The sequence below is a fragment of the Pelobates fuscus genome, chromosome 9 (assembly GCF_036172605.1).
Source record: "Pelobates fuscus isolate aPelFus1 chromosome 9, aPelFus1.pri, whole genome shotgun sequence".
Lineage (NCBI taxonomy): Eukaryota > Metazoa > Chordata > Amphibia > Anura > Pelobatidae > Pelobates > Pelobates fuscus.
Window position 1 is genome coordinate 139,968,652 of NC_086325.1, and position 18,957 is coordinate 139,987,608.

Here is an 18,957-nt window from a genome sequence, read left to right on the forward strand (position 1 = left end):
TCAGGAAACGCTAGGAGCATCCTTCAACGGAGGTACCCAGTCGGGGTGCCAGGCGATCCGTTACAGTCCTCATTACTGAAGACAAGTTATGTCACAGAACTAAGTCTCAACTGTCTACAGCATTCAGAGGCTTGAGAGGATTTATATGCTTCTCAGATTCGGTGATTGTGGTGTCTGCCAGAGTGCTTGGAGTCCTCAGGAAACGCTAGGAGCATCCTTCAACGGAGGTACCCAGTCGGGGTGCCAGGCGATCCGTTACAGTCCTCATTACTGAAGACAAGTTATGTCACAGAACTAAGTCTGACCTAGTCCAAGTAGCAGAAATACCCTCTCGTGGCGAATGAAAATATTTATTACATTCTTATCATTCTTATTAATAATTAGTATTTATATTTTACAGTATGTATACTTTATATATTGTACTATACTTTACAATCATAGAATGGGGATATTTGAGAACCAGTAATTGACAATATAATATTAACAGAGAATAAAAGTTGGAGAAGACCCTGTTCAATCAAAGTTTTGATGAGGGATCTCAATATTAACCCTGGCAGCTGTATTTGACATAGCAGGACAGCTGCTGATGGTGTCAGTGTCATCACTCCCCCATCTCTGCCCTCACTGCCAGTACTCTTACATCACTTCCTGTGACTAACATCTCCCAGCCATGTCCCCATCACCGCTGCCCGTTAGCTTCTATGGATTAACCTCACCGGGCTCCCAGCCTCAACCTTAATACTCTGCTGAAGCTGCGTTCAGCCCCAGCTCTATGGATCACTGTGCAATGTAAACACAAGGTGAGTGTCCCTTTAAACACCCCCCACACAGCATTCTAATCAAGCTACCCCTTCCTGGCACCTCCCACGTGGGGGCTGTGGGGATCGCAGCATTCCAAATTCTATTTACTCCCAGAATTCTGTAGCTGGAAGGCACACTTCTAAGGAGGATGGATTTTTGACACTGTGCCCACTTACTAGCCTGGCACTAGGAGAGATGGCTGTGGAAGGGGCACAGGGGAGGGTGTCTGATTCCTGCAAATTAACTGCTAGTAAATATAAATTATGCTATTTTCAAAGGAAGACAGTCATTATGTGACCTACCCCTGGTATCTTAGGGTGATCAATATAATATGATCACAGTAAGATATGTTATGATTACTAGTTAATGGCATGCTAACTTTCATGAGATTTATTTTTTCTTCTTCATTTTTTCAAGACATTTCATCATTTCAATGCTTAGAATATGCTGGGTGAATATGAAGCTAACCAACATTAATACAATGTATTAGTGGCAGTGACACAGTTGAGAACATTACATGATTGGGGCACAATGTGTGATGGCAAATCTTGGCATCACAGAGCTTTATGGACTGTAATTCCCATGATACCCAGTCACCCTGAAGGGTTATATTCAGTGATTGTTTTTTTAATTTTTAATTTTATTTTTACTCCAGTGGCAGTCAAATAGAAGCAAATGGGATTGGATACAGAATGTTAAATATAGTTATATTGTGGGTATCTTCACTGAAACTCTAAATAGTGGCATTCAGTCTGCTGCGATAGCACAGTCGGTTAATGCACCAATTGTAGGATTTGTTCAAAGAGTCAAATATGATTTTCAAAACACAAAAGGGTTTCAGCACTTCCTATTAAAGGTTTCATATAACAGATATAACTGTAGATATTTATCATCTCTATATGGTTACATTATTTTGAGCTGAGGTGCTCTTGTTTTATACAAGAGAGGTTATAACCAGAGGTGAAACTAGAAACCACCAGGCCCGGTGTGAAAATTGCTTCCCCCTTGTGTCTCATTCTGCCCCCAGCCTTTCCATGTGTCTCATCCTCCCCCACAGCCCCTCCATGTGTCTCATCACCCCAGCTCCTCCAAGTATCTCATCCAACCAGCCCTTCCATGTGTCTTTCCCCCAGCACCTTTATGTGACTCTCCCACCCCCCCCCAGCACCTTTATGTGACTCTCCCACCCCCAGCACCTTTATGTGACTCTCCCACCCCCCCCAGCACCTTTATGTGACTCATGCCCATTCCCCAGCCAGTCCATGTATCTCATCGCCCCAGCTCCTCCATGTGTCTCATCCCACCAGCCCCTCCATGTGTCTTCCCCCCAGCACCTTTATGTGTCTCATGCCCATTCCCCAGCCCCTTCATGTGTTTCATTCCCCCCCCTCCCCCCCCCCAGCACCTTCATGTGTTTCATGCCCATTCCCTGGTCCCTTAATGTGTCTCATTCTCCCCCCCAGCACCTTTATGTATCTTATTCTCCCCCACCAGCCCCTCTGTGTATCTCATCCCACCAGCCCCTCAATGTGTCTTTCCCCCAGCTCCTTTATGTGTCTCATGCCCATTCCCCAGCCCCTCCATGTGTCTCATTCTTCCCCCAGCACCTTCATGAGTCTCATGCCCATTGCCTAGCCCCTCCATGTGTCTCATCCTCCCCCACAGCCCCTCCGTGTATCTCATCCCACCAGCCTCTCCATGTATTCCATGTATCTTTCCCCCCCCAGCACCTTTGTGGCTCATGCCCATTCCCCAGCCCCTCCATGTGTCTCATTCTCCCCCCCCAGCAACTTCATGTGTCTCATGCCCATTCCCTAGCACCTTCATGTGTCTCATTCTCCCCCCCCAGCACCTTCATGTATCTTATTCTCCCCCTCCCAGCTCCTCCATCTGTCTCATTCTCCCCCTCCCAGCTCCTCCATGTGTCTTAATCTCTCCCTGCTTGGCCATGCTACATCCAGTGACTTGCAGGAGGGGGAGCACTGTGCTGGGCGCTCCTCTCATGCTGGTCACCTGACTACCGCATACCCTGGGCCGGTGTGGCTGCGTACCAGCCTAGAAATTGTGCCAGCCCGCCACTCGCAGGGCTACAGTGCGGCCAGGCCCCCTGGAATCGCACTTTCGACCCCTGGGACCACGGTAGTTATGCCACTGGTTATAACTTATCTAAGCGTGATAAAATTACTATAATCAATTATGGTGATAGAAACAATAACACATGCTGTTTGTCCATTTCAGGTGAAAAGTGTCATATAACAACAACACGTAAATGAATAGTTATTTTCTTGGTTATAAAGAAATTGAGAAGCACAACTTTAGAAGAAAATATATGTATACAGAAAATAAGGGATACGAATATTTTCTTCTAATGTTGGGCTTCTGAATTTCTACATGGTAGAATAATGCTTTTAAAATGTTTTAAAACAGTCCTACGACTCGGATTGTGAGAAAATGTTGGTTTCCTTTTGCAAGTTCCACTTCATCACTATCTGGTTAAAGGGACACTGTAGGCACCCAGACCACTTCAGCTCATTGAAGTGGTTTGGGTTCTGTGTCTCTTTTGAACCTAGTGCTGCAATGTAAAACATTGCTGTTCCAGAGAAACTACAATGTTTACATTGCAGCTCTAAGTCTGCACTCTGTGACTGTCTACCAGACTGCCACAGGGGGTGCTTCCGGAATCGTAACGGACTTTTGGTCTGTTATCTGACGCTGAAAGTCCTCACACTCTGCATGAGGACCTCCAGCTTCAGATTTTTTCCAATACGAAAGCATTGATTCAATGCTTTCCTATGGGGAGATTTAATGCATGCGTAGTATTTGCCGCGCATGCGCATTACACCCCGCTCGTTGTGGGACGGAGGAGTGGGCTGAGCTTTGAACCAGTGCAGAGGGACCTTGCTGCTGGGATAAGGTAAGTATATAAAGGATTTTTAACCCTTTATTTACCGGGGAGGGGCGGCGTGAGGGAGGGGGGAGGTAGAGGGATCTGTAGTGCCAGGAATACAACTTTGTATTCCTGGCACTACAGTATCCCTTTCTTTCTTTTTTTTTTTTAATAATTATTTATTGACATTTTTTTTTCTTTCTTTACATCAAAACAAATACGTAACATGTAACACATCCAAAAAGAAATACAATAAAGTCATTGTGAATATCCTTTCCAACCGTAGGGAATACATTACCATATCAACCGAGTTGGCAATGTATCAGCTGACATTAATATCATTTGGATTCACAACATAAATACAGTCAAAAAAAATACATACAATACACCCAAAACCCCATCAGAGCCGGAGAGAGTAACTAAACCAAATCCCATCATACCATCAGTATTAAGACCACCATCCAAAGAAAGGAAGAAAAAGAAAAAGAAGAGCCTCATCTTATCACTTCATCCAGAAAGGTTTAGAAGTAATTCAGAGAGCAGTTCCTCTTTTCTCATTGACACCTGGCCCAAATTATTTAATAAGCCTTTTTCCATCGTCACCTGAAACCTGATTTGCTTAGTCAGGAGAGATTTTTGAAAGGGGATGGATGATCTCCAACTTCTAGCAATTAGGATTTTTGTCGCAGTAAAGCAATGAATAGCTATTACAACATTTCTTGCTTTAAGATTCCAGTTTAGATGCAGAAGAGCAACTGACGGGTTCTGATCTAAGATTGTATGAGACAGGGACCCAAAAATGTCAGTATCCCTTTCTTAAACCAAATTAAAGGTACACGGATGCTTCACTGCTCCCACCTTTACCTGCAACCTACAGCAATTCATTGGTGGTCAGAAGATGCTATAAAGGGATGATTTAAGTTGAGCAGTTTTAACCAATCATGTGGCCTTTGCGGATTGTGTGGACAGTCGTACAACGTTTGCAGCGTCCATATTTGGTTACAGATCTATGGGTGCTTGGACAAATTCAGACTGTCTCTGAATTCTCTGTTTGTTTCTGAGTTTACATACATTTATTTTCCCATACAAGTGCATACTTTTTCAATAAAGCCGGCTGTACGTATGACCAGAAACCATTAACAATAGCCGCATGGCCACAGACGCCTAAATTACCTGCAGCCGTTTGTTTTATGGTTTGACTCTTATTATATGGGAAACGTAAACACAAGTTTATTGAGTCCATTTTAGGACTTTGATACATATGAACAGATTATGTTTTCAAATTCCATACTGCGCAGTGGAGGACGTCACACAGTGCATTGTGGGAAACCTTAGTTGCGTGGCAGCGCAAGCACGAAAGTGTCCAAGCCCACATATTATTAGGCATAACCTATTACAGTCGCAGTTATTAAAGGGGCAGATTAAGCACTATAACCACTACAACAAAATAGTTTCCGAACGGTTTGACATTAGTGGGGTTCCCCAGGTGTCTTTAGCCCAGCCCCTTTTTAGATATAGCTAAAAAATGTATTCCAACTTCTGCATTAGATAAACTAATTTCATCGCTGTTTGGATGGAATTCATTGACTAAGAGCATTACACAATGTGTTTTATTCAAACTCAGGCAGTATTTATATTATAAATGTAGGAATATGATGGAATCCACGGGGGATCCTTTGTAAGTGTCACACAAGGGGCACTTGGCACCATAACCAATACAGCGTGCTATAATGGTTATGTTTCATAGGGTGTCCCTTTAGTTCTGTGTTTGATATTCTAGGATACACAGAATATCAAACACAGCTCCCCTGCTCCTTTCCCATTATAGGAAATTCAAGACTGAATTTATGACAACATTCTCAAATAGCAGCATCACCCCAGGAGTGTAACTCCCACCAATCTCAGGCAGACCATGTATTCAGTCTCTTGGTTTATTATGACATCTCAAAAAACGCCCTCGTGCTTTTCCATTGTTTATTCTACGGATGTTTTATTTCTACATAAAGTATTACCTGTGAGCTCTTACAGTTTAATTGGCCAGTCACCCAATGCTGATTTGTCATAACTGATCATGGTATTTTTCTTTCATATTTACAGCCTCTTTCTATCTGGACCAGGTCTGTCTGCTGTCCATACCTGTGAACTGTCTGTCTGGGTAAAAATGAAGATCTTGGTAAGCAATTTCTGGATTGGATCCATTTAGGTGGAATAAAACCCTAGTGTTTGTTTAGAGGGACAATAATAGTACTTTGGTTTTTATTATTATCATAAAGGTATCCACACATATACATACATACACACATACACACATTTAGTCATGTACACATAAGCACGTTTCTGCATCTGTCTAAATTTCAGCCCATATCATATCCGTTCCTCCCTCCACCCATGAATGAGAGCCATACAGTTCCTCTGTCTATGAATGACAGGCATACAGATAAGCTATCTATGAACGAGAGTGATACAGTCCCTCTATCTATGAATGAGAGTGATACAGTCCCTCTATCTATGAATGATACAGTCCCTCTATCTATGAATGTGAGTCATACAGTCCCTCTATCTATGAATATGAGTCATACAGTCCCTCTATCTATGAATGTGAGTCATACAGTCCCTCTATCTATGAATGACAGTCATACAGTCCCTCTATGAATGAGAGTCATACAGTCCCTCTATCTATGAATGAGAGTCATACAGTCCCTCTATCTATGAATGTGAGTCATACAGTCCCTCTATCTATGAATGAGAGTGATACAGTCCCTCTATCTATGAATGAGAGTGATACAGTCCCTCTATCTATGAATGAGAGTGATACAGTCCCTCTATCTATGAATGAGAGTGATACAGTCCCTCTATCTATGAATGAGAGTGATACAGTCCCTCTATCTATGAATGAGAGTGATACAGTCCCTCTATCTATGAATGAGAGTGATACAGTCCCTCTATCTATGAATGAGAGTGATACAGTCCCTCTATCTATGAATGACAGTCATACAGCCCCTCTATCTATGAATGAGAGCCATACAGTCCCTCTTGTCATGATAATGCTTCCATGCTCCCATTGTATTTGTGTTTAATGCAGTAAACTGTGTCCAGCTGATTAGGTTGAATGGGGAGGCATAGTAACAACATAACAAGTAATTTATTGCTCTAATTAAAATGCCAACACAATACACGAACATAAAAATGACCGTTACTTTCTGTGTATTAAGGATTTCTAAGTATATGAAATCTGTCCTTTTACGTTTATCATAGCTACAGAGCCTCATATTGTTATTGGCTCCTGTCTTGTTTCTGACTGCATTGTGTCATTGTACAGCGCTGCGGCATATGTTGGCTGTTTTGATAATAATAATGTGCTTGCAGGCCCGTGTGTGCGCAGGGTGCCTGCTGCTGTGCATTATTCTATGGTTGTGCTGGATCAACATCAAGGAACATGCTGATAGTCCTCCTCCCTTCGTAACGCGTGCACTTCAGCTTTGGGGATACAGCCGGCTCCCAGATGGCGAGGTAAGCGAGATCCGGCAAGGTATCCCTTCTTCCTGATGTCAGCTTAGACTATTGCAGGAGGGAGGTATATAAGAAAATCCAGTCCAAAGGGCCAAAACTACAAAGATGGCTGGCACCGCACCTATACACTCAGCCTGAGTCCTCTAAACCAAGGCTAGACAAATTTGTTTGGAATCTAGGAGCCAGCTAAAAAAGTTAGGAGCCAGTATTTTTTAAACTAACAAATGTAATATTGAACGAGAAAAATGCAATTCTTATATGGACACTATAGTCATTAGAAACACTGCAGCTTCTGGTGTCTGTAGCACGTCATTGCAGGCTTTTTAATGTAAACACTGCCTTTTCAGAGAAAAGACAGTGTTTACATTGCTACCTTGGGACACCTCTAGTGGCAGTCACTCAGACAGCCACTGGAGGTGATTCTTAGACGCTGATATAGACCTATGTTCAGTGTCTCCACACTCTGCACGGAGGCACTGAATGTTCCTAATAGAAATGCATTGTTTCAAGCAGAAAGGAACTGCAGAAGGTTTACTGTTCCCTCGCATACCGCCTCCCATGCTGCCCGATAAAGGGCTGCCAGGACAAAATCCCAGGTTCCAGGACAAAATTTCTAGTCGCCATGGCAACCTGGCGCCTGGGATTTGTCAAGCCCTGCTCTAAACCACGAAAGCACTGCGCATTGTGAGAGGGAAAGCATGTAATTTTGGGGATGGATAGTTAGGGAAATATATATATATTTGTAATGTATGCTTTAGCCATTAATTTCACCAGCACTCTGTAAAGATCCAGGATGTGCATGTTGCCTTCTGCCTATAATCTTGATTTAAAGGGACATGCATCACTTGACACTTGTTGTTATTTTTTAAATAGCAAACTACTTACATTTTAAACAAATGTGCAAACCAAAATAAAGAATAAGAAAAAAAATCTTCAATAAAATTTGTAATAACTATTTATCAGCTTATTATAAACTTGGTCAGTTTGCATTATTGGGCACGCCTCTCAGCTAGGGTAGGTTTTTCAGCCTTCACCCTCTTACCCACCCAGCTCAGTTTCAGACCAGTCCAACAATGACAGAAACAGGGCATTAGATAGAAACCCGACATCGGAGCCTGATCAGACTGCCTCTCTCCTCCCCGTCAGGTTGTTGACAGGTGAAGAGATCCACCGACAGCACACATTGTAAATCTGTCAGGCATGCTTAAAGGGACACTATAGTCATCTGAACAACTTTAGCTTAATGAAGCAGTTTTGGTGTACAGAACATGCCCCTGCAGCCTCACTGCTCAATCCTCTGCCATTTAGGAGTTAAATCCCTTTGTTTATGAACCCTAGTCACACCTCCCTGCATGTGCCTTGCACAGCCTTCCATAAACACTTCCTGTAAAGAGAGCCCTATTTAGGCTTTCTTTATTGCAAGTTCTGTTTAGTTAAGATTTTCTTATCCCCTGCTATGTAAATAGCTTGCTAGACCCTGCAAGAGCCTCCTGTGCGTCATTAAAGTTCAATTTAGAGATTGAGATACAATTATTTAAGGTAAATTACATCTGTTTGAAAGTGAAACCAGTTTTTTGTTTTTCATGCAGGCTCTGTCAATCATAGCCAGGGGAGGTGTGGCTAGGGCTGCATAAACAGAAACAAAGTGATTTAACTCCTAAATGACAGTGAATTGAGCGGTGAAATTGCAGGGGAATGATCTGTACACTAAAACTGCTTTATTTAGCTAAAGTAATTAAGGTGACTATAGTGTTCCTTTAATGTATTTTTCCAGCATTCTTAGGGATACATTTGATCATTGACCCCCCTGGAGTAGGTGTGGAAAGCATAAGAAAGAAGAATCAGGTAAAGGAAACCACTATGGCATTAGGATTACAAACCAGTATTCCTAACATTATAGTGTCCTTGTCCCTAATTTAATGGGTCCCCCATTACCTAGTTTTCCCAGCGCTGATGCTCCCTTGGTGCTGGCTAGGTCTCTTCCTCCTGAGAAGTTACCCCGACGGGGGACCTAATGTGCATGTTCTCATTAAAGCTCTGAAACCGTCATATTTTACAGTGCAGGATTAAGGGCACTGCACCAAGACCACTTCAATGAGATGAAGTGATCTGGGCGCCTATAGTGTCCCTGTAATTATGAAAAACAAAAATCATATTTACCTGCTTGTTTTCAGGCTGCAGAGTGAGGCAACTGTCTCATTCAATGCCAACGCTTTTAAATGAGACAGTTGTCTCAAAGGGATGAATGTCCCTTTAATAATATTTCAAATGATTCAATCCTGTAAGAAAAAACTTTTACAAATATTTACGTACAGAAGTCAGCATTAAAGTCTAATTTTGTGGATGTATTATTAGATCAAGGCTTGTGTATGATACACTATGGGGTTTTTCGTTAAAGGGATAATCAAAAAAAACGGAGCTGCAAAGTAAAATCGCCTAGCTGAAAAATAGCTCGCTTGGTGAAGTTGTCTAACTTTGCTTTTTGATTTTGATCTAACATTTGCAGCTTCCTTCACACTAGTTTTGGCTAACACTCAAGGGGTTAATTACTAAAGTGAGAGTGGTTGGGAATTTCAACTGAAAAGAAAGTGAGTTTTACATTTAAGGCCAAAGTTGCCAAAATAGAAGCATAACTCATTTGGATATTTTGCGCAATTTGACCGTAAATTTGTGTGTGAGTTTGTCGGTGGAACTCCCTTCCCTTCTACGTTAGACTTTCACCCAGTCTCCACTCCTTCAAAAAATCTTTGAAAACACACTTCTTTAGGAAAGCATATCATTTAAACTATCAGCGGGTTTTCAATTTCCCCCCCCCCCCCCCCCCATGACACCTTTCCTGAAACTGTACCCTTTCTGTCACTATACCCCACTCCCTCTAGCATGTAAGCTCATTGAGCAGGGCCCTCAACTCCTCTGTTCCTGTGCGTCCATTTGTGCGGTTACAATTACGTGTCTCTTAGTCCACCCATTGTACAGCGCTACGGAATCTGATGGCGCTATATAAATAATAAAATAAAACCTTAATAATAATGCTAAAATGAATTAACTTGACCTTCTCTCAGCCTTTGGTCAGGAGTTCTTGCGGAACTTGTGCCGTGGTCTCCAGCTCTGGACAAATGCTTGGCTCCGGCCTGGGGCATGAAATAGATCAAGCCGAATGTATCCTGCGCATGAACATTGCCCCCACGGTGGGTTACGAGTCAGACGTGGGCAGCCGCAGTACCCTGAGAGTTGTATCTCACACCAGTGTCCCCCTCCTGCTTCGCAACCAGACGTACTTCTTCCAGCAGTCTCAGGACACCATGTACGTGATCTGGGGACCGCCCCGGCAGATGAACATCGATAGCGGAATCACCTATCGAGCTTTGCAACAGGCGAAAGGAAGATATCCTAGGGTGCAAATCTATACACTGACACAGAACATGATGGTGCATTGTGATCAAATCTTTCAGAATGAAACCGGGAAGAATAGGTATGTCTGCTTGCTTATAAAACATTGGCTCTTTCATTTTATTTGCTTACAATTTAAAACACGTTGTCCCTCCGGCTACACAGACACTGTTGTAAATTCTTGCACGACAAAAATAAAGAATTTAAATATAAATTGCCTTCTATGATGTATGACAAGGACATGACACACACTTAGTTTTTAAAGGCTTCTAAAAACACTAGTTTCAAATAACGAACCAGGCGATTTTACCACAATATGATAATGTGGTGGTTAAGGGTAGAGTGAACTTGTTATTTCTTTAAATGCATTGTTAGCTGATGCATTAAATGGCTACTTTAACCCTTTGGTGAGGGGCTTTTATGTGTTATATTTCCCATTGGGCACTATGAATTCGAAAAGAAATGTGTTTTTACTTACCTGATATCCAGCCCTGTGCAAGCTCCGGATGCTTCAACGCCTCCTCCTGAAGTCATAGGTGGCCTTTTGCAGTACAAACTTCTCATAGACATTTAAAAAAAAAAATAATAATAAACCAGCGATTTTATTGGGATGAATGGACGGTAGAAAAAAAAGTATGTCTGCTGTTAGCGTGCTTTGCACAGAATTGACATTTGACAGGCCGGGGTCATATTTAACGGGGGTTCCGTTGGACCCCGGCACACAAGTGCCAATTTCTCAGTATGTGTAGTGTTTCAAGCTGAAACAGTACACGTTCTGACTCCTACCACAACGACCTCTACCACCATAACCACTTCAAATCACTGAAGTGGTCATGGTGTTTGGAGTAACCCTTTTAACATAAGCAAAAACAACCGATGTAAAACAATGAAAGATTAAAAAAAAATATATGCTTCCTTTTTTCCTTCTAAATCCCCACACATTGCATCATTAGTTTTTGACTTCTCTTGTTCCAGGAAGTAACTTGGCCAATTAAGAGCCTTTCATTTTTGTCTATGGAACCTTTGGACCTATTTAAGCCAGCTCTCCAAAGGTTAAAGAGCAGATCCTGCACTAGCTGTTTAACAGTTTATCATTTGAAGTTACTAGATATGTGATGGTCACTTGAATCCATATGAGATTAATCTTACATTGCCTGTTAGCCTACTAGTTTGTAAAATAAGGACAGATTAGGAGGTTTCTAGGCCCAGCCTCAGTTCTACTCAGAACAGAAGTTTCTGGGAATGATCTGACAAAAAAAACGAGTTCTACCCAGCATCAAGCGACAGATTTCTTCTCAATTGAATTTATAATGAATTGTATTGTAATTAAAGTGTATTATTAGGGTACACTTCCACCTTATTTAACAAGAAACGCAGTGATAGGTTGCGAGTGCTGGAGGAGGGGTTAGCCCAACACGCTCAGCCTGTCACTGCTGTCAAGATTGGATGGAATTTAAATTGATAATGCTGATTAATGCAGCGGAAGAAAGATGGTTTGTGGATGTCGGGGAGACCCTCTGTTTTTGTCAAACTGCTCACAAGTGACAAAATCAGCACCATAACCACTACATTGAACTGTTGAGGTTATGGTACATAGAGAATCCCATGTAATTTGTTCCAAGTGGCTCTCTAATTTATTTGCTGTATAGGTGCACTTGCAAGGACCCATCCCCATCAACCCAAAGAGCTGGTTGAGTTCAGCATGCATGTAGAAAAAAAAATAGGAATTGAAAATCAAAACATGAATTTCTTAAAGAGACACTCCACATTACTAAAGCACTTGCTGAAGTGCTTTATGTGTGAATAATCTGTCCTTTCTTCATTTTTCAAAAAGTGCAGGTTTCAATAGAAATTGGCACTTTTATAAACTACCGTGGTTACACCCCCTTGGCTTTCAATCAGACAACAGGTCCTTCTACTTCCTGGTTTAGTTAGCTCAGTGGAGCTAAACTCAAGAGGCAGCAATTGCCCAGAGCACCTGTCTTGCAAAGACCTCTTATTGAACTGCATTGGAAAGTCTGTGATTGGACAGCCACAGAAAGTATGGGCGGGGTTAGAACATTTAAAACAAGACATCTGCAGTTTAGGCAAGCTGTTTTTAAATATGACCCTAATGGGGAAAAAAAAGCATAATTAATGCATGTATTTTTTCATTGGGGTGTATGTACTAAATTGTTTTGATGGGACACGATAAGCACCAAAACAAGTTTAGCTTAATGAAGAGTGTTTGGTGTATAGATCCTGCCCCTGCAGTCTCCCTGCTCAATTCTCTGCCATTGAGTTAAATTAATTTATTTATGCAGCCCAAGTCACACCTCCCTGCAAGTGACCTGCAGTCTCCCTACATAGACATTTAAACTTCCTTTATTGCACAGTCTGTTTAATTTTGAATTTCTTATCTCCTACTCTGTTAATAGCCTGCAGGAACATCCGGTGTATGATTAAAGTAAAATGAACAGAGCAGGAGATACAAACTTCTAAAGTAAACACATTGTGCTGATTGAAAATGAAACCATGTTTTTCATGCATGCTGTGTCAGTCACAGACACGGGCAGTGTGGCTAGGGCTGCATAAACTGAAAAAAATTTTGATTCAATGCCTAAATGGCAGAACATTGACCAGAGAGATTACAGGGGCATGATCTTTACACCCAAATTGCTTTCGTGCTTAAAATATCCCTTTACTTGCTGTGCTGCTGAACTGATTTCAATGTGTAAAATACACAGAAAAAACAGAGCACACACAAAGTACAAAAAACTGTTTCCCGTTTTGTATAAAACAATTTAAGGTTGTGCGTCCCAATTTTTATTTTGCATGCCCTCCCTGGACTTCTAAATAGTATGCAAGATAAAAATATTGTGAATGTATTTATAATCCATAATAGAGAAGTTATCCAGGAAAATAAAGTGTTTCTTTAACTGCAGGGCGATGTCCGGCGCCTTCCTCAGTACTGGTTGGTTCACCATGATTTTGGCTATGGAGCTGTGCGAAGAGATTTCCGTGTATGGTATGGTGAGCGAAAACTACTGCAGGTAAGTAGAGCAAGAAGGCGCAGGCACATTTCAGGTGTATTGGATGTATTTGGACATGGGTGTCTTTGAACTTACCATTAATTTGATATTTAGCCAAATAGAATGCACAGTGCTTGAAGAATCAAGAACAAAGGTTCTGAAATGGAGTGTGTGGATCTCACTCCCATCATAGTATGCAAAAGATGAGTGCTCTGGGTGTACAGGGTAGAACGGAACATTTAGAGCACCTGTAGCTCCTGGGTAATGAGCAGATAGCTCACTAGATGCAGAACTAATAGTTGCATGATGCTTAGCATTCACTTCAAAAGGCAACTGGCTCATTTAAAACTATGTCTTACTTTAAAAATCATTTATTCAACTTTTGAAAGGAAATAGATCTGTTTTAAATGAGTCATATGTAAAAAAGAAAATGAGAAAAATCATCCCTACCTTTAGTATATGAGAGGATCCTTCAGTCAAAAACATGAACCTTGCGTTGGACAGTGTTTGAAAAAGATCAGTCTCTATGGTCTTCCCTATTTCTGTGCAGGGAGTGAAGCTGGACAGACCATAGAGACTAACTGTTGTTGTTTTTTTGTTTTTTTTTGAGATGACAGTTATCCTAAGTAGAGGAGAGGATCTGTGTTTGGCTGTTCATCAAAAGAGTTCCAAAATTCTTGCAGGGCTTTGCGGTAGTCAAGACTGATCTATAGATTGTTTGATTCAGGCCCGGATTGGAAAAAAACTTAGCCCGGGCATTTTTGAATCACAGTGGTCAAGACAGAGGGGCCTGTTGGTACAATGCTCTTCCAGGGCAGCCTATGCACAGAGCTCTGCTGAAGAGCTCTAGCATGAGAAAAGGGCCCTGTATTTGTTCTGTCTCTGGTGTCTTTATAAGTGGGATACCAGAGGACAAAATGGCAAGGAAAGTGAATTGTGCATGTGTAAATTGGTCGGTTTCAGTTGTGATGTGTTTGTGGTGTAATATGTGTGGCTAGGGACTGAAGAATGTGAGAGAGAGTGTGTGTGTGTATAGGGGGTGTAACGAGTGTGTGCAAAGGGACTGTAGGATATGTGTGTGTGTAGGTGATATAGTGCGAGTATTATTTGTAGAGTGTTTGTTCAGGGAATGTAGTGTGTGTTTGAGTGTGGAGCATCTAGTCAGTCCATAGGGGATCCAGAGTGTGTATGTCAGTGTGTGAGGGGTGCAGTGTGTGTGTGTGTGTGTGACGGGTACTGTGTGTGTGGTGGGCACTGTGAGGGGTGCAGTATGTGCCTATAGGGGATCTTTTGTATGTGTAGAGAATCCAGAGTGTGTATAGGGGATCTCGTATGTGTGTAGAGGATCTAGAGTGTTTACAAGTAATGTGGTGTAGTGTGTATATGGCATAATGTGTGTGTCTGTGGTGCAGTATGTCTGTGGTGCACTGTGTGTATGTGAGGGTGCAGATATAGGTATATATATATATATATATATATATATATATACAGTTGCAAGAAAAGTATGTGAACCCTTTGGAATGATATGGATTTCTGCACAAATTGCTCATAAAATGTGATCTGATCATCATCTAATTCACAACAATAGACAATCACAGTCTGCTTAAACTAATAACACACAAAGAATGAAATGTTGCCATGTTTTTATTGAACACACCATGTAAACATTCACAGTGCAGGTGGAAAAAGTATGTGAACCCCTAGACTAATGACATCTCCAAGAGCTAATTGGAGTGAGATGTCAGCCAACTGGAGTCCAATCAATGAGATGAGATTGGAGGTGTTGGTTACAGCTGCCCTGCCCTATAAAAAACACACACCAGTTCTGGGTTTGCTTTTCACAAGAAGCATTGCCTGATGTGAATGATGCCTCGCACAAAAGAGCTCTCAGAAGACCTACGATTAAGAATTGTTGATTTGCATAAAGCTGGAAAGGGTTATAAAAGTATCTCCAAAAGCCTTGCTGTTCATCAGTCCACGGTAAGACAAATTGCCTATAAATGGAGAAAGTTCAGCACTGCTGCTACTCTCCCTAGGAGTGGCCGTCCTGTAAAGATGACTGCAAGAGCACAGCGCAGACTGCTCAATGAGGTGAAGAAGAATCCTGGAGTGTCAGCTGAAGACTTACAAAAGTCACCGGCAAATGCTAACATCCCTGTTAGCGAATCTACAATACGTAAAACATAAAAACAAGAATGGATTTTATGGGAGGATACCACAGAGGAAGCAACTGCTGTCCAAACAAAACATTGCTGCACGTTTACAGTTTGCACAAGAGCACCTGGATGTTCCACAGCAGTACTGGCAAAATATTCTGTGGACAGATGAAACCAAAGTTGAGTTGTTTGGAAGAAACACACAACACTATGTGTGGCGAAAAAGAGGCACAGCACACCAACATCAAAACCTCATCCCAACTGTGAAGTATGGTGGTGAGGGCATCATGGTTTGGGCCTGCTTTGCTGCGTCAGGGCCTGGACGGATTGCTATCATCGAAGGAAAAATGAATTCCAAAGTTTATCAAGACATTTTGCAGGAGAACTTAAGGCCATCTGTCTTCCAGCTGAAGCTCAACAGAAGATGGGTGTTGCAACAGGACAATGACCCAAAGCATAGAAGTAAATCAACAACAGAATGGCTTAAACAGAAGAAAATACGCCTTCTGAAGTGGCCCAGTCAGAGTCCTGACATCAACCCGATTGAGATGCTGTGGCATGACCTCAAGAAAGCGATTCACACCAGACATCCCAAGAATATTGCTGAACTGAAACAGTTCTGTAAAGAGGAATGGTCAAGAATTACTCCTGACCGTTGTGCATGTCTGATCTGCAACTACAGGAAACGTTTGGTTGAAGTTATTGCTGCCAAAGGAGGTTCAACCAGTTATTAAATCCAAGGGTTCACATACTTTTTCTACATGCACTGTGAATGTTTACATGGTGTGTTCAATAAAAACATGGCAACATTTCATTCTTTGTGTGTTATTAGTTTAAGCAGACTGTGATTGTCTATTGTTGTGACTTAGATGATGATCAGATCACATTTAATGACCAATTTGTGCAGAAATCCATATCATTCCAAAGGGTTCACATACTTTTTCTTGCAACTGTATATATATATATATATATATATATATATAAATATATATTCATTTTTTACATTTATTTCTAAATAAATAAACTATGTATTTAAATACATGGCTACTTCTGTGCATTTTCATTTCTTTTCTTAGTTATATTCCCCCCTCCCTTCTTACCTTTGCCCAGGGAGGGGGGAGATTGCAGCCCTGGTGGTCCGGTTGTGAGTTTACTCTCGCGAGATCCGGAGCGTTGCCATGGTAACTGCGGCAATGCTCCGACCTTGTGAAAGGAAGGACCTGGAGGAGCTGCTAGATAGAGCTCATGGGTCCTCTCTCTCCTCCTTCCTGCCTCTTGCCGGCCCAGTAAAGTGCCTGTGGCACACATTAGGGCCGACGTTTGGATAGCGTTGGATCTGCAGGGCCTGGCAGAGGAGATCCTGTGATTTCCCCTGCTGCCCTCGGCCCATGGCTATCGCGGCCCACCGAACATTTGCCCGATGGCCAGTTTGGGCCTGGTTTGATTATATTATAAAGTTTCAGCCCTAGCAGAGGTTAGTCTTAAATTCAGTAGATGAATGTAATTCCTTAGAACGGCCATACAGAGAGCATTGTAAAAATGAATGGGTAGTCGGCGTCACTCATGCTTCCTTCTTCTCCTTGCAGAGAACATTCACACCCTCCTGTGCCTTATCACTATTACGAAAAGGGTCGGCTGGATGAGTGCAGTATGTACATGATACACGAGAGAGCTTTACGGGGAGCACATCGATTTATCACAGAGAAAGCAATCTTTTCCCGTTGGGCCCACAGGAAACGGATCCATTTTACACATCCATCTTGGGAGTCTTGAATTAAAGACCCTCACCAGCTCCAGTTTACATCTCAAGTAGAAAAACCTCCATGAACCTCAACAAATGTTAAACCGGTCACTCGATATTTTGGGTGGGATTGTACAATTCTGTCTGTACCCTACGACAAAAGCTTACAATCTATTCTGTGAATACTGAAACACAGAGGGTTAAGCACCTCAGCACCCTCCTAAAAGCACAGGCATCCTGTGTGTACGGACAATCTCCCAATGCAGAGGATACCTCTTGTTCTGGATTTCCCACTAATCGATTTGCACAGGTTGGACTTCCAGCCACAAAGTTCCAAGTTCCGATTGAAACCATGTTCCTCCAGAGATTCAGAAGAGAGCTGTTGGGCTGGATTTCTCACTAATCGAGTTGCACAGATGCCGTGGGACCTCCAGTTACCCAGGTCCTATATTCAGACTGAAACCATGCTATTTCAGGAGAGATGGGGATAGTTCTTGTCTTGGATATCCCACTAATTGAGTTGGACAAGTGCACTGACCCTTGGCCATCCAATTTCTAAGTTCAAATTGAAACCACTTTCCTACGGGATAGCAGATCTACATAGCCAGGTGCCACTGAAATCTCTAGAGCAACAGTCTTCAGAAAGGCAAAACACAAAGATGTGATATCCTGTCCTTGGTCTATGGCACAGCAAGATAAAACCCACCTCAAGCAGCAGTCCGTAACTCTCTGTTGATTTCTTCTTTTCCTTAAAAAAATTGTGTTACACGAGGGTGCATGAAAGCAATACATGCTCTTTTATTGTGCAATATAAATCCTTTAATTAATAGACAGTGCGTACCGTACTGGTACATAAATGCCCGGCCGGTTATCCAATTGCAACCAGTGATGAAGGAGAATCCAGTGTGGTTGTTCAACACGATGCTCATGTTTTGCTGCCGAACAAGGTATTGTTCTTACTAAATTCTGCCTATTTCCATTGTGTCTTGAAGAACTTATCAAGATAAACCGTTACTGCCCTCAATCAAAAAATCAAAAAAAGCAGAAGTATTCAGTTATTCTCGCTCTCCAAGTTTAAAGCAAATCCCAGAAGGTGTTTGAGAAGTCGAATTCTTCAACCGATGTGCTCACTGAAGCTGAGATTCTTCTGGATTTTATGAATCCTTTTGGTGGGGGGGGGGGGGAAAGGGCAACTTTTTAAAGTTATTGGACTTCAGCAGATATTCCTCAGCTTGTCGGGTGAATCCTGGACTAGGGATTGAAATCCCAGAATCATGTTTTTTATTTTTTTTATTTGGGTTTATATTTGTATTGTATTGGTTAATCCAGTCGTATTGTGCCTTTACCTGTGGATGATGCTAAAAATGTTATTAGTATTATTTATTTATTTTAGAGCCCCTAGATGACTGGAAGTCTAATTTTTTTTCTCTTTTATTATTTTATGTTTCTTAGAACTAAGGA

General features: G+C 41.9%; 1 protein-coding gene across 1 annotated transcript; it reads left to right on the top strand.

Annotated features, from left to right (window-relative positions):
* Positions 1 to 641: 641 nt before the first annotated feature.
* ST6GALNAC4 (ST6 N-acetylgalactosaminide alpha-2,6-sialyltransferase 4) lies at positions 642 to 18,670 on the top strand. Its single transcript, XM_063431403.1, has 6 exons — positions 642 to 800; positions 5,786 to 5,861; positions 7,055 to 7,198; positions 10,261 to 10,670; positions 13,513 to 13,620; positions 17,342 to 18,670. Exons 2-6 carry the CDS (start codon positions 5,850 to 5,852, stop codon positions 17,526 to 17,528), a joined length of 861 nt encoding a protein of 286 aa, XP_063287473.1. The 5' UTR covers positions 642 to 800; positions 5,786 to 5,849; the 3' UTR covers positions 17,529 to 18,670.
* The last annotated feature ends 287 nt before the right edge of the window (positions 18,671 to 18,957 follow it).

Coding starts and splice junctions, on each gene's coding strand:
- ST6GALNAC4 (XM_063431403.1), top strand. Junction 7,199..10,260: donor GCCGGCTCCCAGATGGCGAG/GTAAGCGAGATC, acceptor ACCTTCTCTCAG/CCTTTGGTCAGGAGTTCTTG. Junction 10,671..13,512: donor AATGAAACCGGGAAGAATAG/GTATGTCTGCTT, acceptor CTTTAACTGCAG/GGCGATGTCCGGCGCCTTCC.